Source organism: Labeo rohita, chromosome 1 (assembly GCF_022985175.1).
Source record: "Labeo rohita strain BAU-BD-2019 chromosome 1, IGBB_LRoh.1.0, whole genome shotgun sequence".
In the NCBI taxonomy this organism is placed as follows: Eukaryota; Metazoa; Chordata; class Actinopteri; order Cypriniformes; family Cyprinidae; genus Labeo; species Labeo rohita.
The window spans coordinates 36,223,341-36,248,215 of record NC_066869.1 but is presented as its reverse complement, the minus strand read 5'-3'; the positions used below and the strand labels follow the sequence as shown (position 1 = coordinate 36,248,215).

Below are 24,875 nucleotides of genomic sequence, written 5' to 3'. Positions count from 1 at the left end.
TATATCTCTTCTGACTGTGTGTGGCTGTGTTTAGAAACCCTGCTCCCGTGGAAGAGGAAGATTCCAGCAGCATTAACAGTGACCCTGAAGCCAAGGTGAGGGCACATGAGTTTGTTCTGCATGTACTGCAGCTAGTCAGAGATAACAACTCTACAGAGAACTTATTTTAGTTTCAAAGGCAGGATCCAAATGAACAATCGGCAAGCTCTGAAGCAAATATATGTAATATACTGTATAATGGAGTTGCACGCCATTTGTCTGGTGTTTGTGTAGGAACTGCAACATTATATGGTTTTAGTTAAGTTGTAACACCTCTTACCTCACTGGAAACAGATACATACTTGCATTCTGAAATATAAAATAATAATGCAAAATAGGCCATTCCATTTATCGTCCATTGTGGACATAAATAGACATTTTGAGTCCTCTTTCGGGGTTAATACAAATTTTAACAAATAATTTGTGTCCCCTAATTTTATTAGCTTTTTATTAATTGATGGTTTTAACAAGTAGCAGATTTGGCACAAATGATTTCATAAACATTGCTGTTTGTATATTGGTGGAATTTGGTGGTGCTGCTAGTAGTTTCCAGCCTCCTGTTCTTTTCTAGATATACAGTGCCATCTGCTGGCTGTTCAAAAAAATGCACATGCATGTCATGCTTGGAGACGTGGGTGAAGAAGACAATCAAAAAACAAATTTGTAGTTAATATTGTTGATGTTTTTATCTAAGAATGAGACATATCATTATTGGAACAATAAGGTGTTGATGTTAACATAAAACACTAATCAGCACACCTCTCAAAAGTCAAAAGACTGTGTCATAAATACAAAGCCACATGCATTTGTGCCACAAAACATAAAACGTGAAACAAATCAATAACAATCAGTTTATAAAAGAAAAGACCTAAAGAAAGTGGATGGTAGCCATGACTGCCAAGCTATAATATCCCATTGGAATTCTGCGGACTACATTTGCTCCTCTTGTTGTGCGGTTGCTCCGAAAGACAGAAGTGATCCACAAAGTCTGTTTAATCCTTCAGATATTTGATTACTCAATGTGTCACATGCACTACCATTTAAAAGTTTGAAAGACAAATTTTGAAAGACGTCTTTTATGTTCACCAAAGCTTTTCTATTTTAATATTTCTTAAAATGTTATTTATTTCTGGGATGGCAAAGCTGAATTTTCAGCAGCCATTATTCCAGTCTTTAGTGTCTCATGATCCTTCAGATATCATTCTTATATGCTGATTTGGTGCTTAAGAACACTTTTTATTATTTATTTAAATTTTGTTAACATTATAAATGTCTTACTGTCACTTTTGAATTTCATATACCCTTTTAGCATAAAAATAAAAGATCTTACTGACTCCAAACTTTTAAACAATAGTATATCAGTGGGAAGACCAGACTTTTGTAAAGTGGGTGTACTTTGGTGAAACAGGGTGGATCTCAGTGCATGATCTCAAACTGAAGTACGTTACTTTACAACACGAGGTAAAAATAGAAATGCTAAAAATGGCAATATTGGGTTTGGCTAAAAGAGAAAAAGGTCAAAAATGTGCACTGAAAGTATATGTCTAAATTGAAAATATGACTTTTCTTGAAAATGCAATCTGTTAAGCATCATACGTAATAGTTTTGTGTCGTACACTGTCAGTCAAAAGTTTTTGAACAGTAGAATTTTAAATGTTTTTTAAAGAAGTCTCTTCTGCTCACCAATCTTGCATTTATGTGATCCAAATTACAGCAAAAACAGTAACCTTTTTGAAATATGTTTACTATTTAAAAAGAACTGTTTAAAAATACATTTTAAAATGTGATTTATTCCTGTGATTTCAAAGCGGAATTTTTAGCACATGATCCTTCAGAAATCATTCTAATATTCTGATTTGCTGCACAAAAAACATTTATTATTATTGTTGAAAACAGCTAAGTAGAATTTTTTGTCAGGTTTCTTTGATGAATAGAAAGCTCAGAAGAACAGCATTTACCTGAAATAGAAATCTTTTGTAACATTATAAATGTCTTTATCATCACTTTTGATCAATTTAAAGCATCTGATCTGAATGCTGATCCCTGGATATTTCTATTCATCAAAGAGTCCTGAAAAAAAATGTTGATAATTATAATAATAAAAAATGTTTCTTGAAAAGCAAATCAGCGTATTAGAAGGGTCGCGTGACACTGAAGACAGGAGTAATGATGCTGAAAATTCAGCTTTGATCAAGCAGTTATTTTAAATAGTAGTTAACATATTTCACAGTATTACTGCTTTTGCTGTATTTTGGATCAAATAAATGCAGGTTTCATGAGCAGAAGAGAATTCTTTAAAAAACATTAAAAATCTTACTGTTCAAAAACTTTTGACTGGTAGTGTATATCGGTCAAAAGGTCTCAACTAGCAAAATTCAATATAATTGTTTCAAGTAGAGACCAAACAATACCAAGTACAAATAAACTGCAGCTTTTGGGAAGCATTTTAATTTGTAGCTTCACCAAACATTAGTTAACTTTAGATCACATTGCAGTTAGGCTATGATGTATTTAGCCTAATGTGTCAAATTAAAGGCAGTTTAGGTGTTTAACAGTAAAATAATTGTTTATTTTTAAAACTTGATATGCACTGTAAAAATAGGCTAAATCTATGAGTAAATTATGTGTCTCATTTGATTGGGTGGACCAGCTGAGTGGGCCAGTACCACCCTGGCCTATATGTAGCCTTGGATACTTGGACAGACAGATGAAAAATGTAGCTCTATACAGCAGCCCCACTGTAGCGCAATTTTAACTGTTACTGGATTTTTAAATTCCAGTTATGTGATGTCAGATGAAAATTAATTTGCCATTCAATATATACTTCCCCTTAAACCATGCTCTCTCTCTCTCTCTCTCTCTCTCTCTCTTTCTCTCTCTTTGTTTCTCTGTCCCCGCTCTGTTTGTTTCACACTTTTCCTCTTGAGGATCTGTTCTTTCAGCAGCAGTTAAAATCAAACTAAAAGGGCATGACAACATTCTGCCTATTATTAATCTCTCTCACACACAAACAATGTCATAATGGAGGTGCCTCATCACAGATTGTCAGAAAAGAAGAGAGACTGAATGATGGATGATTTTGCCCTAGGAGTGCTGGGAGTGAGATACAGATGAGAAAGGAGGAGGGAAATGAGTGGAAGATGAAAGAAAAGATCTTCCAGTAAAAGGGGTCTTCTCTTTTGATCTCAGCACCCTGTTATAAGAGCTTGTGTGTGTGTGTAAATGATCATGTATGTGTATGAATGCGTTCTCTCTCTTTCCTTCTTACTTGTTTTAACAGCAGCTATTCTTAGAAGATGCCATGTGAAAATTTTAAGAGGTGTTTCCTCAATTTAGTCTCTCTCACTATAGAGGAGTAGGAGGATTTTGGATATAATTGATATATATTGTTTATAATAAGTTGTTTATTTGCTGTGCTATTCATTTGCATGAAGTGTGTGGCTGTTGCCCTGTAGTTATTTGTTGCACTGTTTGCGCTTAACGAGTGGGATTGTGTTTATTACAGTGTTTTGCTGTGCGCTCTCTCGGCTGGGTAGAGATGGCTGAAGAGGACTTGGCTCCGGGTAAAAGCAGCGTCGCTGTTAACAACTGCATCCGTCAACTGTCGTACTGCAAGAATGACATAAGAGACACTGTGGGCATCTGGGGAGAGGTGAGATGCGGCTTTCTCTCTCTTTCTCGTACACACACACGCAAACTACAAACTAGACCAGCACTAAAATAGTCTAAATGTATCTTTTCAGCAAGGAACATATACATATTCATTCAAAAATATACACTGTGTTTGCATCATCTTTAAAAAAGGAATGTAGAAACAGGGGGATGAAACATAAAAGAGACCAGATAGGATAAAACGAAAAGAGGGAAAGCTGAAAATGTCATGCAGAAAAAAGCAAGTGAATAGAAGAGGAAGAGGAAAAAAGAGAGAGTTTAATGTGTTGTGACAGGACACAGGAAGAGAGCCTCTGTTCTCCTCCTGCCTTTTATTTTCTGGTCTGATCATTTATTCATTGCTTTCAACACACATACAAGCACAAGCATCCTTAGACCTTATAGTAGCCTGTGACATTGATTCCACAACCTAGAGAGTTGCCTGCATAGGCAGTATTTTAGGGCATCGTAGACTGGTTTCAGAAGGCTTCTTAGATGTCTTTATTATATATCAAATTCATGGAAATATATGCCATGGAAATGTGAAGCAAGAGAAACATTAGTTATAATTATATTTTATTTAATACTGCAAATAATTGATAATTTAACCCTTAAATGCATTAATGTTTAACCAATCACTATTACATATTTGGGTCTTTAGCGACCTGGACCTATATATCCAGCACGGATGGATCTCTCACTGCTGCAATAGCAAAAAACTCTTTTGATATTTAAACAACAATTATAGAAGATCAAGCATATTTTGTTACTTTTTATACTTGGAAGGCTTCAATTTAAGCAGATGATTGTACTATCACCATCATCGTCAGTGCGCACTTCCATAGTACATTCAGCATCTGGGTCATATTCATGATCTCAACCATATTCGCATATCATTCGCTGTGACTATATGTGACCCTGGATCACAAAATCAGTCATAAGGGTCATTTTTTCAAAATTGAGATTTATACATCATATGAAAGCTGAATAAATAAGCTTTCCACTGGTGCTGGGATAGGACAATATTTGCCCAAGATACAGCTATTTGAAAATCTGGAATCTGAGAGTGCGAAAAAATCTAAATATTGAGAAAATCACCCTTAAAGTTCTTCAAATAATGTTCTTAACAATGTATATGACTACTCAAAAATTAAGTTTTCATACATTTACAGTAGGAATTTTACGAAATGTATAATTTGCATATCATTTTTAGTGACTTCAAAATCACGAGTTTGATCGCTGGCAGCTTATTCACTTCATCCATCCACCATCAAATGACAGTGACATTTATATTTTATGGCATACAGTAATTGCTCTGCAGTATTCAAACCAGTTCAGTTTTTACTGATGACATTCTTTTGTTTTATGCCTGCAGCGATTACGAGTGAAACGTCACGTCAGTATTGTCTATTAAACAGTGCCACCTTGAGGAATAAAGATATTTGATGTTTTTTGTGCAGAAGAAATATACTTACACTCAGGGTTGCCAGGTTTTCACAACAAAACCTGCCCAACTGCTACTCAAACCTAGCCCAATCATGTTTTGAGGGGGGGGTCCCCAGTTAAAAATCGTGTTCTGGGGGATAAAATACACATTTTTTGCATTTCAGGGGGTAAATATGACGTTACTGGGGTCGATTCAACCCACCGACATCAAAAACAACCCGCGGCAACAGTATTAAAGTAGCCCAATTCCGTGGGAAAACCACAAACTTGGCAACACTGCTTACACTAATACATCCCTCGGGTCTCGAGTGACCCTATACACTTTCTATAAACAATTAATCAGAAAACAGACATTTTACTAAATGTAATTTTTTTTCTTGTTATATTGTTTCTAATGAATACATTAGTTGTGTAACATACATGTTGTGTACGTTTGACAGTCTACGTTCCTCAAAGATGGACACTGCTATGATTTAGGTAAAAAATGCATAAATACTTAGTACAGTGATTCAGTGCCAAAAAGCATGGTTCATTGTTATTTAGTGTTATTTATTAGGGCTGCCTTCAACTAAAGATTTTTCTGGTCGACTAGTAGTCGTTCATTTTAAGCATTAGTCGATTAATTGCACATTTATTAATAAACTATGTAAATCATAATAATGAGCCTTTAATTGCCTGCATAGCCAAGGAGACTGCATTAATGTTTTAATAATTTATTGATAAAATAGTGCTTTCTTTGTTTTGGGCTTAAGAAATGAAGTCGTTGACACTGACTCGTCATGTCCGAAGTAGTGATGTGCCTATATACATGTTTCATACGGATTTTTATGGGATTATGAGAATATTTGTTTTCTAGTAGTAGGTGTTTTTTTTGGTTAATTTAAAAGTAGACATTTCACTCTCTATAGATATATTTTTCATGTACGTAAGGCAGGTATACACAGAGTTTCGGAGTGACGCGCACAAGTTCACAGAGACCGAGATGGCAGAAAGCGCATCCTGATTGCTTTCATTATTTTACAAAAGCGCAACATTTCGTTGTTATTCTGAGTTCACACAAATAAACATAGAGTCTTTACAGATTCAAAAGATGTATTACTTTTTTCTGTATGACTAAAAATGAGTATTTTAAGAGCAAGTAACCACACCGGCGTTATACAGACACATCAGTAGCGCACATTGTTATAGATTAACAATAGATTGAGCTGCCATGTAAAGTTGCTACTACATACATCTTTCAGATGAAAAGCCATATTTGAGGTCGATGAATGATAAGCGAGCATTTGAATGTCCCGCCCAATGTACTATATTCCCACATTGACCAGCCGTCAACGATCTGTCCGTCACAGACTGCGTGTCTTCCCCACTTCCTGTGGATTTTGTTTCTGCGACCAGGTGAATAATAAAATTTTGGTCGACCAAGCCCCTTCTTGTCGACCAATGGCTAGTCGACTGTTAGAGGGCAGCCCTATTATTTATATAATCCTTTAAAAGGCAGCTGCCTCTGTAGTCACTGGACAGCAAGAAAGCTCACTATGATTTAAAACTAAACCCTTATATCTTGTCTTTCAACATTGTGCGTGTGTGTCCAGGGAAAGGACATGTACCTCATTCTGGAGAATAACATGCTGAATCTGGTTGACCCGATGGATCGTAGCGTTCTACACTCTCAGCCAATCGCAAGCATCCGTGTGTGGGGCGTCGGCCGTGATAATGGAAGGTAAGCACTGGTTGCCTTCGGCAGTGTGTATTTTTATGGGTTAGTTGAGGAGAACATGTTGAATGATGAATGGTGCAATGTTTAATAAATGACAAAGATAAATTGCACAAAACTGAATGATTAATAGCTCACTGTTTATTTATAAAAATGTGGGAGGTGTTTCTAAAATTCTCTTGGAAACTGTGCAGATGGTGCAAAATAGGGATTTTATATCGGTTAATACGTTTCAGCTCTCAGCTGCCACAAACATCATCAGGGTCTTATTTACGAGGAGCCAATTTTCTACTTTGCTGATCCTGTTCGGCTGACTGGTCATCTACCAACACTAATAATGTTTAATCTCTGTGACCCACTGAATGTTAGCTTGAAGCTCTTCAATTTCGAGTAAGCAGTTTCTGCCTAGTTAAATCCTAGATAAAGAGCACTTCAAAAACTCAACTGACCTACAAAATATATTGAATTTTATATATTGTACATTTCAACATCATTTTTTCCAATCCTTTTTTTTTACTAGGGAAATGCTATATACAATATTTGACATACACTGCCGTTCAAAAGTTTGGGATTAGTATGATTTTATGAAAGTCTTTTATGCTCATCAAGGCTGCATTTATTTGATTAAAAACAGTAATATTGTGACATATTATTGCAATTTAAAATAGTGGTTTTCTATTTTAATATACTTTAAAACATAATTTATTCCTGTGATGCAGCATTTTCAGCATCATTACTCCAGTCGTCAGTGTCACATGATCCTTTAGAAATCATTCTGATATTCTGATTTATTATAAATGTTGGAAACAGTTGTGCTGCTTATTATTCTTTTGAACATTAAAAAGCATTTATTTAAACAGCATTTATTTAAAATAGAAATCTTTTGTAACAGTATTTTCCGCACTGATTCCCCATTAAACAATCATTAGGAAGGAATAATATTTGAAGATTTTCATATATATGCACAAATATAAACATACATTGTTATAATATTTTATAAAATAACAGTGTTTAGTATGCATTTACTATATATTTTTCTGTTAAAACATTTTAATATTCAAAAAATGGCAAATAGAGACTTAAAGTCCATTTTTAAAACAAGATTCACATATAATGTACTCACCCCCTTGTCATCCAAGATGTTCATGTCTTTCTTTCTTCAGTCGTAAAGAAATTATGTTTTTTGAGGAAAACATTTCAGGATTTTTCTCCATATAATGGAGCATTTGGTGACCCGATTTTGAACTTCCAAAATGCAGTTTAAATGCAGCTTCAAACGATCCCAAATGCAGTTGTAAACGATACCAGCTGGGAAAGAAGGGTCTAGCGAAACGATCTGTTATTTTCATTAAAAAAGTACAATTTAAATACTTTTTAATTTCAAACGCTTGTCTTGCTCTCCCTGAACTCTGTGTTTTCTGACTCAAGACAGTTACGGTATGTCGAAAAACTCTCTCCCTTAATTTTTAAAAATCATTTTAAAATCATCGTACATCGCTGCAGAAGTTCTGACCCAGTCTTTGCAAAGTGAACATGCAAAGAAGATCAAACACCCTTAACAAAAAAGGTTGAGGGAGAACATGAGATGGGAGTTTTTCGACATACCCTAACTGTCATGACGCGGAACAAAAACAGTCCAGGCAGAGTAAGACAAGAAGAGCTTTTGGCATTAAAAAGTGTATAAATTGTTAATATTTTTATGAAAATAACCGATCGTTACGCTAGATAAGACCCTTCTTTACAACCGCATTTGGGACCGTTTGAGACCACATTAAAATGCCGTTTGCAAATTCAAAATCAGGGCACCATATCAGTCTGTTAATGTTTTCCTCAAAAAAATAACTTCTTTACGACTGAAGAAAGACATGAACAACCCGGATGACAAGGGAGTGAGTACATTATATGTGAATTTTGGAGTGATGAAGGTAAAGGAAAACACTGAGATGAAACTGACATTTTGCCTTATTCACAGAATATTTAATAATTTGAGCAAAATCATGACAAATATATTGTGACTATTCAGTGCAGCATATTGCATGTAGCACATGTGCTGCGGTTTCTTTACATTTCATTCTAATTAGAGATTTCAGATCTGCAAACGTCAGCATCTCTGCACCTGTGACTTTCCTCATGTGCTTATTATCTATAACACTCAGCAAGATTCACTTAATGTGTCTGTGTTAATGCATTCTGAGATGGAGACACTCCTCCAGATCCTTCATGCTAAAGGTCACTATATAATGATTCTGGATTGAAGAATCACCCCAGTGAAAGGAGGACAGAAATAAAAGATTGATGATTGAGAGACAAGTGCTAATGAAAGTTTAATCTAGCATTATAGGGGCAGCCCGTATGGGTAGAGTGTCATCCAAATGTTGCATATGAATCTCTCACACACTCAAGAGCTTTACTTACTTTTCCTGCTTTAGTCCCTGAAGAGCTGACCGGTATGTGTGTGAGTGTGTGTGAATGATGCAGGGGTGGAATGCAGCATACTTCATCAGGGATGCTGAATCACAGTTTTGCCTGTAAGCAGTACCACACTCTGACCAGCAGGTGGCACTCTTCACATGTTCCCTTAACAGGAATCACACCTCAGGCTGTTTTTTTTTTTTTCAATTTACTGTGTAGTCTGCATGTGTAAGTATGTGTTTGCATGTGATCATTGTGTCCTCCTATGCTAATACACCACTAAGCCCATCAGTAACATTTTCTTCCCAAGACCCCGGAGGAGGTTACCGTAGCGACAAGCGAAACGGGAGGGGGAGGGTAGAGGGAATGCTGGGATTGGATGGAAGGAGAGAGAGCGAAAATGAGAAGGGGGTAAAAAAAAAAGAGAGAGAGAGATTGAGCGTAGAGAGGTGAGCTGCATGTTTTTAACAGAGCAGAGGATGAGACGAGGAGGTGAAAATCTGTAGAAGAGGGGTACTACATAATGCTGTAGCAGGAAAAACACATTACTTAATAGATGTGAGTATTCTTTTCTTTTTCTGTCCAGCATTTTTCATTATTAACTCTGTAGGTCATCTAACTTTTCAGCAGCCATAAACATAAGCCATTTTTTCTACAGTGTGGTATTTGTTATTAAGTAGGAGATACTAGGTCTGTTAGAAGGTTAAGTGGAATTTCTCCAGATGGTGTGAATGAGGAGGAGGAGATTTCTAGATAATTATGGATGTACTGTACGTGTTGTTATTTACTGTGGTGAGGATAGTATTGTAGAGTACTGTGCGTTCAGTTATTAAAGTAGGTCACGGCAAGATGTTCACGTCACTAAATGGGTTACATTTGAAAGAGACTGCAACTTCCTTGCGTGTTCCCTCAGATCAGGCCTTCCCTCTGATACCATCCCACACATCTTCGCAAACTAGAACACATGGCTTTTTTTTTTTTATTCCTTAGGGGAACCTCAGGGTTCTGTTCTCGGTCCATTTGCGTTGTTCCCTGTACCTCCTTGTAGTTTCTCCTTGACCCTCCAGCATTTTCCAGTGGAATCCTGCTGAGGTGCTGTAAAACAGCCCATTTTGAACAGGTTTACCAGCCTGGGGTTCATTCCGGACATTAATGAGTGCACTGAGTTCATCAGGTTTTATTCACTGTCTCTCTCAGTCTGTTAAATCTCAAATTATCACACTGTTACATATTCATGTTTTTTTACTGGCTGCACACCGAGAGCTTCATGTTTTGAGGTGTCACATACATTGTGATAAACGTCTGAATTCTCATCACACCTGCTGGTCTCGCTTCTCTTTCTTCCCTGTTTTTCTCTTTATACACTACCAGTCAGAAGTTTTTGAACAGTAAGGTTTTGAATGTTTTTAAAGAAGTCTCTTCTGCTCACCAAGCCTGCATTTATTTGATCCGAAGTACAAGAAAAACAGTAATGTTTTGAAATATTTTTACTATTTAAAGTAAAAAAAATTATATTATTTGAATATATATGTGACCCTGGACGACAAAACCAGTTTTAAGTAGCACAGGTATATTTGTAGCAATAGCCAACAATATATTGTAGGGGTCAAAATTAGCAATTTTTTTCTTTTATGCCAACAATCATTGGGATATTAAGTAAAGACCATGCTCCATGAAAACATTTTGTAAATTTCCTACCGTAAATATATCAAAGCTTAATTTTTGATTAGTAATATGCATTGCTTAGAACTTCATTTGGACAACCTTAAATGTGATTTTTTGAAAATTTAGATTTTTTGCACCCTCAGATTCCAGATTTTCAAATGGCATCCTAACAAACCATACATCAATGGAAAGCTTACTTATTCAGCTTTCAGATGATGTATAAACCTCAATTAAAAAAAAAAAAGACTGGTTTTGTGTTACAGGTTTACATTTTAAAATGTAATTTATTCCTGTGATTTTAAAGCTATTTTTTAGCATCATTACTCCAGTCACATGATTCTAATATTCTGATGTCCTCAAAAACATTAATTATGAAATGAAAACAGCTGAGTAGAATTTTTTCAGGTTTCTTCAAGCTTTGTTAAAAATGTTAAAGCTCATGTTAAAAAAAAACTTTTTATTTCAGATAAATGCTGATCTTTGAATCTTTCTATTCATCAAAGAATCCTGAAAAAAATGTACTCACCAGTTTTAAATATTGATAATAATAATTAAATGTTTTGTTTTTTTGAACAGCAAATCAGTATATTAGAATGATTTCTGAAGGATCATGTGACACTGAAGACTGGAGTAATGATGCTGAAATTTTAGCTTTGAAATCACTGGAATAAATTACATAAAATATATTCAAATTGAAAACTGTTATTTTAAATAGTAAAAATATTTCAAAGTTTTACAGCTTTTGCTGTACCTTGCTGTATCAAATAAATGCAGGCTTGGTGAGCAGAGATTAAAAATCTCACTGTTCAAAAACTTTTGACTTATTGTGGTTTGGAAAATACAGTACTGCTAAAAATGAATCTTTTCTTGAAATAAACAAAAAATGCACTGCAAGCCAGAAATATCTGTACACATTGGATCCCATTTATGAAATACAAGCAGAACATGTTTCTGTGTCAAACCTTCATAATACACAAGTTGTTGCATTAATTTGAGTGTGGCGTTTTAAGGCAAAGAGGGTTTGTGAATGATTTATGCAGAAATTGTTTTGCTTGTGTTTCGTTAATGGGCTTTATTGTGTGTATTTTCTCATCATGTTTTTTCATCTTTTGCTTCACTGCTTTCCGGGACTCAGAGAGAGGTAAATTGATTTACCCTTTTGTTACTTGTATTCTCATCATTGCCTGGATGTAGTCTCTTGCTGCTCATTTTGTTCATAATAGTTTATTTTTAGCTAAAATGTTAAAGAATGTGTGTAATACAGCTGGAGGTATGAGTTTAGAGACACTCATTCATCAGACAGCCACGTGCACCTGCACATAGTAGGTGAGGTGTGTACATTTTATCCATGGTTATATTTTACACCATTTTTTGATTGTCTCTGTTAAAACTAAAGGGCACATTATCCATCAGGGTCTTTGAGGGCTGTTTTTAGCACATGCACAAACACAAATACATACACATCTTTTTTTAAAATAAAAATATAATAACTAAACCTGGCTCCATTCTGGTATGTAACTTTTTTTGAGGTCCAGTCATTTCCCTATGAGCAAAATAAAGTTACATCCAGCATTTTTCTAGTTCAGTATCCTTTTTGGAAATATGTGAGGTTCAAAATGTGTTTCAGGTTGATTTTAAACAGCTGTTTACATACGATTGTAATCTTGTTTCATTTTAATTGTGTGCAAACAGGGATTTTGCATATGTAGCGCGAGATAAGGACACCCGGATATTAAAATGTCATGTGTTCCGCTGTGACACCCCTGCCAAAGCCATTGCCACCAGTCTGCACGAAATCTGCTCCAGGGTGAGACTTAAACACTACACAAACAACATCTAACACGAAATGATACTCAATCGCCTATTCAAAATAGTGTAACACAAAAATTACATTAGATTGCTGAGAAAACCACTGACAGTCTCAAGTCTGTGCGTAAGGATAGAACACAGCTGAGAAGGAAGAAACAGGGTTCACATTCTGTTTAGGCTGCTGATTTAGGGTAGCAGGTTTAATGAGTTCGATTTCTGTGTAATAGATCATGGCAGAGCGCAAGAATGCCAAAGCTATGGCTGGAGGATCCCTACAGGACAGAACACACTCTGGGCTCGACGTCCCGCTACAAGGTAACACATTATGCTTACATGTGTGTTTCTTATATGTTGAATAATAGATGTTTGTGTTAATGTGTATGTTGTGTTTTACCCTTAGCAGAGTTCCCCACACCAAAGACTGAACTGGTGCAGAAATTCCAGGTGTTATATGTTGGCATGATGCCGGTTGCCAGACCTATAGGTGAGCAATCACACTTACTCAACACACTCATTTTTCTTTCTTTTTCTCCTACACCTCTCATTTTTTTTCTTTATAATAATCCCAGTGACTTTTCACTGGGATTACTTTGTACTGGATTCCTAGATAAATTGGTCATAAAATTGGACCTGATCTTTAAGAAAAGACAAACACAATCTGCTTAAACCAAAAAACAATGTTTTTTTCGTGTGTTTATTTAAAGGGGTCATCGGATGCCCATTTCCACAAGTTAATATGATTAGGGTCTTAATGAAAAGTCTATAACATGTTTTGGTTAAAATTTCTCAGTGGTAGTGTAAATAACACCTTTTTTACCTTGCTAAAATCAGCTCTGCAAAAATCATCCTGTTCTGGTCGAGGTTGCTTTAAATGTTAATGAGCTCTGCTCGCCCCGCCCCCTCTTCTCTTTGTGGAGTGACGAGCCTGTTTACTTTAGCCGCATTTAGCCGTGTTTAGCTGCTAAACTTGCTAACTAGCACATTATTAGGAAATGCAATCACAAAGATTGATTAAAAAATCCTTTATACTCACTTTGATCACGAATGATTCGCGCGAACATAGACAGATATATGTAGATCGGGAGGCGCATTCCATTCACAAACAAACATAATCCACTGCATCTTCGGCGTCTCAGATTTCGGGAGTAAATGACAACCATTATGTTCATTATTACATCCAGCAACACAACACCTCAATTGCTCAATCGGAGATATTCTTGTCTAACTTACATCCCTGCTCTGGCATCGAAACAATGGAGGTCGGACTGTTACAGCTGATTTAGGGTGGGTCTGAGGTAAGACGCTCATGTCAGTTAACTATCGTTGGAACGGCCTCTGTCTGTGTGACGCCACAACAACAGGCATCTGAGAATGGCTCGATTTGAAAAAGGGGATATTATTTTTACAGATTAATTAAAAACCACTGTATGGATTTTTATCATTATAGGGTAGATGTGTACATACACTGCCAACACACATTAATGTTCAAACAACATGTAAAAGTGAACTTTGCATCCGATGACCCCTTTAAAAACTGTGTATAACTGTGTCAAAGTACAGGGTAGAAAACATATGTAAATCCTTATTTAATAGCTGGTTGACCTTCCTCCAAATCAGGCATGCATGAGTGTCAGACATTTGGCATTATTCCTCCTGACAATAGTTTTTCAGCTCAGTTTGCATCCTCTCTTGAGGTCATGTTTTTGTAATCCTTTCCAGCTTTATGCAAGTCAACAATTCTTTATCTTAGGTGTTCTGAAATATATTTTATTGGATGGTTCACATCAGACAAAGCATCTTGTGAATATCAAACTGTGTGATTGTTGTTTTATAGGGCAGAGTGACTCTGACTTCCAATCTTGTCTCATTGATTGGACTCCAGCTTAGATGACTCCTGACTCCAGTTAATTTTTAGAGAAATCATTTCTACCCTACATAGTGTACTGAAAGCATCATTGCTTATTTTTAGCAGACCGCATTAGTCTATTCTGGTGACTTTGTTGTAGATCAGTTAAAACTGCATAGCTATTTTATGTTGAAATCAAGATATCCTTTACCTGGAACTGTTCATGCGGTTACAATGTCAGGTGTTTTTGTTTTCTAGGCATGGACATTCTCAACGGTGCAATAGATAGTTTGATGACGTCATCAATCCGAGATGACTGGATCCCTGTCATGTTGAATGTAGCCGATGCAACAGTCACGGTCATCAAAGAAAAGGCAATTACACATTTTTTCACTTGTTAAACCCCATGTGTGTTTTATTAAAGTACAACTTTTTGTGTTAGCACAGTTGTGTGTATGATGCTTAAAATGTTGACTCATATTAGGAGGAAGAGGAGGTTCTAGTGGAGTGTCGTGTGCGTTTTCTGTCATTCATGGGAGTTGGAAAAGATGTGCATTCATTCGCATTCATCATGGACTCTGGGAACCAGCACTTTGAGTGTCATGTGTTTTGGTGTGATCCCAATGCTGGCAGTGTGTCAGAGGCTGTTCAGGCAGCGTGCATGGTGAGTTATAACACTACAATAACGGTTCAGCACAATTAAATGTAAATGGGTACTATAGCTTTATGATATTAATAAAAAAATCAATGTCAAGAGCAGAGCTTGTCAATATAGCTATAAAAATTATATCTCAGTATTTGTCAGCCTGTTGAATGTGGTCAGAATGAGAATAAGAATTGTTTCTTGAACACCAAATCAGCATATTCACTGTCAGAAAAATAGGTACAGTTCTGTCGCTGGGGTGATACCCTAAGGTACAAAGTAAAAAAGGTACAAATATACAAATAAAGGTACAAATCCTTTTGAAATACTAATATGTACCTTTAAGGTACCAGTATGTACTTTCAAAGTACTATAATGTACCTAATATGTACTGTTTAGATGTACCTTTTCACTTTTGTACTTTAGGGTACCGCCCCAGCGATAGAGCTGTACCTTTTTTTCTGAGAGTGTTACAATGCTTTCTGAAGGATCATGTGACAGAGTATTGGAAGACTAGTAACAGCTGATAAAAAATCAGCTTTGCCATCACAGGTATAAATTACATTGCAAGATATATTAAAATAGAAAACAGTTATTTTAAATCATAGTAATGTTTCACAATGGTACTGTCTTTACTGAAAAATTTATTTTGTAATTTAAGTTTCATAAGTTTAAAGCATTAGTTCACTCCTGAATTAAAATTTCCTGATAATTTACTCACCCCCACATCATCCAAGATGTTTATGTCTTTCTTTCTTCATTTGAAAAGAAATTAAGGTTTTTGAGGAAAACATTCCAGGATTTTTCGCCATATAGTGGACTTCAGTGGGGATCAACGAGTTGAAGGTCCAAATTGAAGTTTCAATACAGTTTTTTTAAAGGGCTTTTGACTATGCACGTTCGCTTTGTAAACACTGGGTCGGTACTTCCGCCTACGTCATGCGTGACCTTTCCAAAGTGACTACGTAATGCAGGAAGTCAAGCTAGTGCAAGACAAGCATTTGTGGTCAAAAACTATATACATTTGTACAAAATTACATACATTGTTTCTCTAGATTAGACCCTTGTTCCTCGGCTGGGATTGTGTAGAGCCCGTATATATTATAATTATTTTACATAAAAAGAGAAAACACATACTTGTTCAGTCACAACTCCTCCATTTATTTGTAATCACAGAAATGCACAAACAACTCAGTCAATTTAAGTCAAACACGGCTGACACAATGGACCTTTTTTCACATTTCTGGGTTTCTCATAGCGGAAGTCATCATAGTTGGGTAAAATCCGAGAGCAGTGAATGGGTGCCACATATATTTTTTGCATTCCCATTTGCTCAAATAGCAAAAGAAAAACGTTTTCACGACTTTCAGTCAAAGGAAAAAAATTATATCGGCTGTCAGAAGAGAAAACAATGCCAAATTTACCGTCCCTCCCATAGACGCTGCATTACAAACACCCTTGCAAGGCGTTAACTAGATTTTTGTAACTTGATGAATAGGTGATATAATACAAAGTATAGTGTACATACATTTTTTAAATCAAAATATGAAAAACTTTAAAGGATTTATGATGATGATGACTGTTGAAACGCGTCATCACGGTCTTGTGAAAAGGGTCCATAAAAAAAACATGACAAACCCATATGTTTGCATTAACTTCTTTAGAAAGATGGAGAAATTATGTGAATTTTCCACAAAATAATATAATGTAGGGATATTTGGGTGCTGTTCTGTTTCACTTTACTGTATTCTTTCAACCAAAGCAACAGAGGGAGCTCACAGATCGAAAACAAAGTTATGAGTTATTAAACGGATATTAAATGTATTACATATGCGGATGCAGAAGTCCAGTATCAACAGAGGCATAACTTTGTACCTCACACAATAAACATAATATCCATCAGATTGTTAGTTATTTAGACACTCGCTGGTGTCTGAAGGTTAATTTAAAAAAAAAAAAATGTAAATGCTGATTTTTGGTAGCTTGATTTGAAAACAAGTGAAATGAGAAGCGGTGCCGACCGTCTCCTAACTCGGATAAACTCCGCCTTTGAAAATAACTACTCCTTCTAGCCCCATTTGGCCCACTTTGACCCAAGGTATTCTGCGGGCCATGTTTATACCAGCCTTGCACGTTTCTGAAGTGGCTTTTTGCGCTCCTTCTGTAAAGGTACACACATACGCCTCTTTCGATTAAATATAGCCAAAATCCCACCATAATCTCTTGCCATGAGTTATTGCTTGAGTTATATATATTTTTATCAACATTTATAAAAAATATCACCACATTTTGGCACAAATCTGTAGTGGAAATGTGCCTAAAGACCTTAATTTCTTTTTGACTGAAGAAAGAAAGACATGAACATCTTGGATGACATGGGGGTGAGTGAATTATCAGGAAATTTAACGGTTAAATGCATGAACCACTAATACATATTCGGGTCTTTAGTGACCCGAACCTATATATCCAGCACGGATGAATCTCTAACTGTTGCAATAGCAAAAAACTCTGTTCATATTTTAAGAACAATTACAGAAGAATAAAATCAAGCATACTTTGTTACCTTTTAAAAACTTAGAATAGTTCAATTTGAGCATATTGGACCATCGCCGTCTTTGTCAGAGCGCAGTTCTACAGTACATTCTGCATCTGGCTCATATTTGCAATCTCAGTCATGTTTGCAAAAGAATCGTTTTCAATGACTTCAAAATCAGTAGTTTATTCACCACATCCACCATCAAATGACAGTGACATTTATATTTTATGGCTTACAGTAATTGCTCTGCAGTAAAGCCATTCAAACCAGTTCAGTTTTTGCTGAAGATATTCTTTTGTTCTTTTGTTTGTTACCTGTGGTAATTACGAGTAAAACATCATGTTATTATTGTCTATTAAACAGTGCCACCTCGAGGAATAAAGATGAATTGCATGTATTGAGTCATCAGATATTTGAATATTTTTGCGCAGAAAGATAAACTGCTGTTCAAGAAACCTCGGGTCTCTAGCGACCCTATACGCTTTTTCTAAAAAAAATCAGAAAACAGACATTCTTTTAAATTTTAGAATTTTTTGTTGTTATATTGTTTATAAAATACCCGAGATATGCATTTAAGGGTTGGACTTTGGAGTGAACTAATCCTTTAATATTTCATAGTGGTTCAAGGTTAAAACAACATGAATTTATCCACTCACTTTTTCTTGTTGTTTTCCTCTTTGTCTCTGCAGTTGAGGTATCAGAAGTGTCTGGTGGCACGCCCTCCATCTCAGAAAGCCTGCTCACAGGCACCCCCTGCTGATTCAGTCACACGCCGCGTCTCCACCAGCGTCAAACGCGGAGTTCTTTCTCTCATCGACACGCTCAAACAGAAGAGACCAGTCACTGAGCTCCCCCAGTGATCTGACACCCAAGCACGCATTCTCACCATCACGCTCTGCATGCTTATAACTATCAGAATGTCCTGTACATATCTGTCCAGTCACGTTATGAAGATGAAGCGGAACTCGAGGACCATCTGAAAATCTGAAAGAAAAACTACAAGTAATTATCAAATGAGCTGATGCCAAGAAAATAACCCTTTACTCGCACACTCACAAACACACACACACCTAATCCAATATCTACAAGCCTCTCTCTTCCATCTCCCATATGTCGGTCATGCGTACGGTATATCTGCATGGGAAGCCACATGTCTCCAGCATGACTGTAACCAACAGGCTTCGCCCATCTATAAGCACCACTCTAACTGGACAAAGCCTGCTCAAGGAGACAAACTGAAGAAAGTTTGTGTAATTCAAAAAGAACAAATGCGGCTGCTTCACTCAACAGAGCTTCTTCATATTGTCGCATGACCATATGTGTGTGCGGATGTGTGTAGAGGAGCTTGATGCTGCTTCATTTGCTAACGGATGTTCACAAGTGTCATAAAAGCTATTTTTTGTTGCATTATCCTGACGAACACAAAAGAAGAATGGGTGGATGAGAGGAATCATGCACTGTGTTCCATTCAAAGTTGGATGTGGGATATTCGTCTTTGATATCTTCTTACCAAGGTGCTCCAATGCTCAAAAATTATGTGCAAATCGAAATTTTGGTCCATTATTAATTGTCAGTAGTGCATCGATGTAGGAAGCACAACTCACAAGTTGTTTTCAAACCAAGCAGATTTCTATTGGTCATCACAGTGAATTCCCATGAACAACAATGTGAAATCTGCATGGGGAAATCGTTCGCCATAAAGTGAAATGACCAATCACATGGATTCCTTTTGAAACGTGATGGCACCTTAAAGGGTTAGTTCACCCAAAAATGAAAATTCTGTCATTAATTACTCACCCTTATGTTGTCCCAAACCTCTAAGACCTTCTTTCATCTTTGGAACACAAATTAAGATATTTTTAATGAAATCCAAGAGCTTTCTGACCCTGCACAGACAGCAGCACGACTAGCATCGTGGTACTCTCATAAACGCGAAGCGGGAAACTGACACGGAAGAGAAGAAATTGTTGATTAAAAGTCATTATTTTTTAGGGGTAGGAATCTTTCGGTACTTCACGATTCGATTAAAAATTATTTTTGGGGTCATGATTAAATTAAAACACAATTCATGTTAATGCCAATAGCCTTGTGGTTAGTGTGTCAACACACAACACAACTGCGCTCATGGCGACCCAAGTTCGATTCCCGTCTTGAGGTCCTTTGCTGATCCTGCTCCCCTCTTTCCTCCCACTGTTTTCCTGTCATCTCTCCTACTGTCCTAGCTACAAAAACCCATTCATGAGTTTTTTGATTTTTAATTACGATTCTCAATTTTTTATACATTTTTTTTTGTGCGCACTGGACATCAGAAGCACCAATATTTTAATACAAAACACATCAGTCTATAGTACAGGTAGTTCTGACTCAAGAAATCAGTGCTCCCTATTAATTATTAACTTTTCAATAAATCAAAAATATTTTACACTTCCCATTATGTGTCTGAATCCGATTATACCGCGTTAAGAAAGAAAATTACATGTACTACAAAATACAAGATGGGAGGGAAAAATATATTTCACTGCTTTCTCTCGCAGTTATATAGTTGGGTAATTATACCGTATAGAAACTGCGGGCATCAAGGAGCCGTTATTAATTTTAGGGGCATTGAAACCGATTTTAAATTGCGCGCTTGTGTTTTACTTTCATTTTCGAGATTCGTGATCACACGGAGCGGCAGTAGGCCTTCTTACCACGTTTAACAAGATTAGATGTTTGTCAGTGGTGCTCAGGATCTGGAAATTATTCACCATCGTCCAATCAGTCATCTCTCGTTACTCTGTTTATGTGGTAAGTGAAATATGTATTATTACATTATATTAAAATATATATTATGTAACAGGCTACCACAGTTTTTGCACACAAAAAGTATTCTTATTGCCTCTTACCATTACGGTTAAACCACTGATGTCACATGGACTATTTTAATGATGTCCTTACTACCTTTCTGGGCCTTAAACATGTCCGTTGCATTGCTGTCTCCGGAAGGCCAGAAAGCTCTTGGATTTCATCAAAAATATATTCATTTGTGTTCCGAAGATGAACGAAGATCTTACTTGTTTGTAACAACATGAGGGTGAATAATTAATACCAGAATTTTCATTTTTGGGTGAACTATCCCTTTAAGGCAACAGAACAACAACGTTACATTACATCAGCCTTGCTTCTGTTCAGCATCAACAATAAAGTCTTTTAGCATCCAAACTGGAGAATAGATGGCGCAGTGCGCAATTTGGAAGTTCAAGAGAAGCACTTTTCTAAGAAGGAAGTTGGAAATCCTAACTGTTTGAGCTGAGTGAAACATCAATAATGTTGAAATACATCAAAGCTTTCACAAAATGATTTTGCGCTCAAGAAGCTCTGCTGGCATTTTCATCTTCACCGGAAGTTGATGAGGAGGCTTTGAAAAGATGCCAATATGAAACAAACAACATGAACAAAAGATGAATGGGACATCCCATAGACTTGCTGTGCATTAACACAGGTGGAAGGACATGACCTGTTTAGTTCAGTGTGTAGATGTAAAGTATGAATGTGCTTTTTATATTTCCAAAGTGAAATTGCCTTTTTTTCTTTGAAAGAGAGAGTGCTGTGGAAGAGTGTTGAATTACAGGAGGCGGCAAGAACTTTGCTTAGAGTCAAACAGTTCAATCGTGTCAATTCTGCTTTGAACCCCAGCGTAGTGCTTACTTCCTCGAGAGGCTCTCCAGTGACTGAAAGTCAAAAAATACCTGACTAATAAGAACTGCAGCACATCCAAGTTAGTGAAAAACTCCAATGTCTGTGAAGAGCTATTTCAGTTCCTGATGTTTGGATGCCATTAGTGGCTCTACGTGTTCTGGTTGCGCTTCACAAACCTTTTATTTGACCCGCACGCACCTACGTGGTCTTGCTGTACTCTGGCGTGCCACCTGTAGTCCTAGACTTACCCTTTGTTTCACAAGGGTTCTGACGAGTCACTTACGTGTGTACATATAGTATCTATATATAGCAAACATCATATCATAAGGCTTTATTTTTCGAATTTCAGACTTTTATTTTGTCTTTTTTTTGGACATACTTGCCTTGGCATGTCTTGTGATCCCGTTTATTCTGGCCATACTGTACAAAAATCATGTATGTGTTGTAGATAAACCAACTGAAAGAACAAAGAAGAGAAGATGAGTGAAAGATGGTAGAGATTGTGAATATGAATTTATTTTATGGTCCTTTTTAGGAGAGCTAGCTCTAGAGGAGGAGATGTGAACTGTAAGTGTCTATCTATGCATTCTTTTAGCTCCGAGGAAGATTTGAGAGAAAAAAAAAAAAAAAAAACACATTGCCTTGCATGTCCTGGGACAATTTAAGAAGAAAAACTGTACTGAACAGAAATGATATTTTTTATTTTATTTATTCTATTTTATATCGGTATATACTGGTTTCATTGTGATGTATCATATGCTTAGACATTCTTTACCCTGTATTGAACAACAAATCAAACAAATGTCAATTCAAATCACTGTACAGTTACTCTGGTGACCCTCAAAGAGCTGTGTATCTCAAGACGCTGACTGCCATGGTCACATAACATTTGAAAGGCCTTGTAGGAGCTTTACATTCTGCCCAAACCAACATTAGATGTAGGTGCATTACCTGTCAAAAGTTTTTGAACAGTATGCTTTTTAAAGAATTCTTTTCTGCTGACTAAACCTGCATTTATTTGATGCAAAATACATCAAAATCAGTAATTTTGTGAAATATTTTTACTATTTAAAATAACTGCTTTCCATTTGAATATATTTTAAAATGTCATTTATTTCTGTGATCAAAGCTAAAAATTTCAGCATCATTTCTCCAGTCTTCAGTGTCACATGATCCTTCAGAAATCATTCTAATATGCTGTTCAAGAGACATTTTATTATTATTATCAATATTTAAAACAGTTGAGTACTTTTTTCAGGATTCTTTGATGAATAGAAAGATCCAAAGATCAGCATTTATCTGAAATAAAAAGCTTTTGTAACATTATGCACTATACCATTCAAAATCTTGGAGTCAGTATAAGTTTTTCTTTTTTTTTTGGGAAAGAAATTAATACTTTTATTTAGCAAGGATGCTTTAAATTGATCAAAAGTGATGATGAAGACATTTATGATGTTACAGTAGATTTCTATTTTAAATAAATGCTGTTCTTCTGAACTTTCAATTCATCAAAGAAACCTGAAAAAAATGTACTCAGCTGTTTATAATAATAGTATTAAATGTTTTTTGAGCAGCAAATCAGAATATTAGAATGATTTCTGAAGGATCAAGTGACTGGAGTAATGATACTGAAAAATTCAGCATAGAAATGATTGGAATAAATTACATTTTAAAATATATTCAAATAGAAAACAGTTATTTTAAATAGTAAAAATATTTCAAAATGTTACTGTATTTCAAGATCATATAAATGCAGGCTTGGTGAGCAGAAAAGACTTCTTTAAAAAAAAAAAGTAGTGTTCAAAAACTTTTGACTGGTAGCGTATAGCTTCGGTCTGCTTTAGAATACACTTTATGGCCAAAAGTATGTTCAACCTGGATATTTTGGTTAATTTTTCAGCTGTAAATCAGTCATACAAACAATCTGCTTTTTGCCCCTTCACTCAAAATGTGTTTAAGAACATGAGATGCAGTGCAGTAAATTGGTGCCCAATAGAAGGTCTCAAAACATGTTTTTAAAAGTTTTAACTTGAAATTTTTTAAAAACATGGCACCCAGCACAGGATTTTAAAAGGTTTAACTTCATGTGTGAGATTTTAACTTGATGCAGTTTAAAATACGGTGCCCATCCTAGGGTCTCGAAATGCGTTTTAAAACTTGTAGCTTTATTTCGATTTATTTTAAAAACATGAGATGCTAAAGCACTGAGCACAGCAAAAAAAATTCAAAGACGTCCATCTGTAACGCATGTTTACAACAGCAAAACAATTAAAAAACTTTGCAGTGAAGCTAATTTTTAGCAAAATAGGATGCAAATGTCCTATTAATGATTTGTATGATTAATAATGTATTACACATACTTTTGGTCATTTAGTGTATGTTCCAAAATGTCAATTTAAACAAGATTGTCGGAATCAGATTTTACACAAAGACCAAAATTAGAGTGCATTTGTTTGGGCTGTATGTAGATGTTTGGCTAGCTCTACTATAACCATTACTCCTTTATCCTGACCGCACAAGGCCTCCGCTTTCATGCTGAGTGTTAATCAGATGTGTAAAAATGACTTGACACAAATCAATCTGCTTGTGTACTGCACCCCTTCGCTCTCCCCCTCTTATTTCTTTTGCAGTTTTTTAAGAAGTGCATGTTGGTTTTTAAGTTTTTTCATGTGAATTTCACTCTTTTCTTTTGGATTATTTTTTTATTCCCTCTTTTTTTGGGATGGGGGGGTTCACAGTGAGTAAGAATCAATCACTCTTTATGTTTCAGAATGAATTCAGTGGCAACTGGCAAAGTCAGCTGTTATGTGCAAAACCAGAAAGAGGGAGGAGGCTTATGGGTAATGTAGTCCAGTACAATAATTCAGCGTAGAATCATCATTCTCTCGTTAGCCAAGAGTAGTGTGTTTGACTGTAGTGTTCTTGCATGGTGAATCACTCTGATTGACGATTATCAGAGGAAATCTCATCACAAGAATTAACAAGCTAAGAATTAACACTACTGGTGAAATACACTCAAACACACGTTTTTGTGGAAACGTTGGCTTTCTCTGCTCTACACTAATTTGTACACCATATAAATGTAAACTGTTGTGAAAAATAAATGGCATATCACAAAATACATCAAAATGCTTCTGGGTGTTAATTGATTAGAAAAAAAATCTGTTTGTTAGTAGCAATAAACTAATGAATGCAACTTTTACGTTTTTTTAAACAATATTTTTGATTTTCAAAAACAACAATGTACCTTAATTTGCAGCTTAAGAAAAAATGTGTAAAAGGAAAGTCCAATTTCAGCACATACACTGTAAAAAATAAAAAATACAATTTGTTGAGTCAGCTTAAAATAATTTGTTACCCTGTAACAAGTAACAACTAGTAACAATAACAAGATATTTGTGTTTGCTAAACTTAACAGATGGGTAAGTAACCCACC

At 35.9% G+C, this 24,875-nt stretch overlaps 1 protein-coding gene across 4 annotated transcripts in view; it reads left to right on the top strand.

Moving 5' to 3' along the window:
- Positions 1-24,449, top strand: part of apbb2b (amyloid beta (A4) precursor protein-binding, family B, member 2b) — a 72,561-nt gene extending 48,112 nt beyond the window's left edge. For 3 of the 4 annotated variants that reach the window (XM_051108273.1, XM_051108283.1, XM_051108302.1), the window contains 9 exons: positions 35-95; positions 3,545-3,691; positions 6,729-6,856; positions 12,620-12,734; positions 12,964-13,051; positions 13,137-13,220; positions 14,841-14,956; positions 15,067-15,246; positions 18,451-24,449. In XM_051108273.1, the coding sequence (XP_050964230.1) occupies positions 35-95; positions 3,545-3,691; positions 6,729-6,856; positions 12,620-12,734; positions 12,964-13,051; positions 13,137-13,220; positions 14,841-14,956; positions 15,067-15,246; positions 18,451-18,621 (1,090 nt within the window). In that variant the 3' untranslated portion in view covers positions 18,622-24,449. The remainder of the gene's footprint in view (positions 1-34; positions 96-3,544; positions 3,692-6,728; positions 6,857-12,619; positions 12,735-12,963; positions 13,052-13,136; positions 13,221-14,840; positions 14,957-15,066; positions 15,247-18,450) is intronic. The other variant, XM_051108293.1, reaches the window with a different exon arrangement.
- Positions 24,450-24,875: the final 426 nt, after the last annotated feature.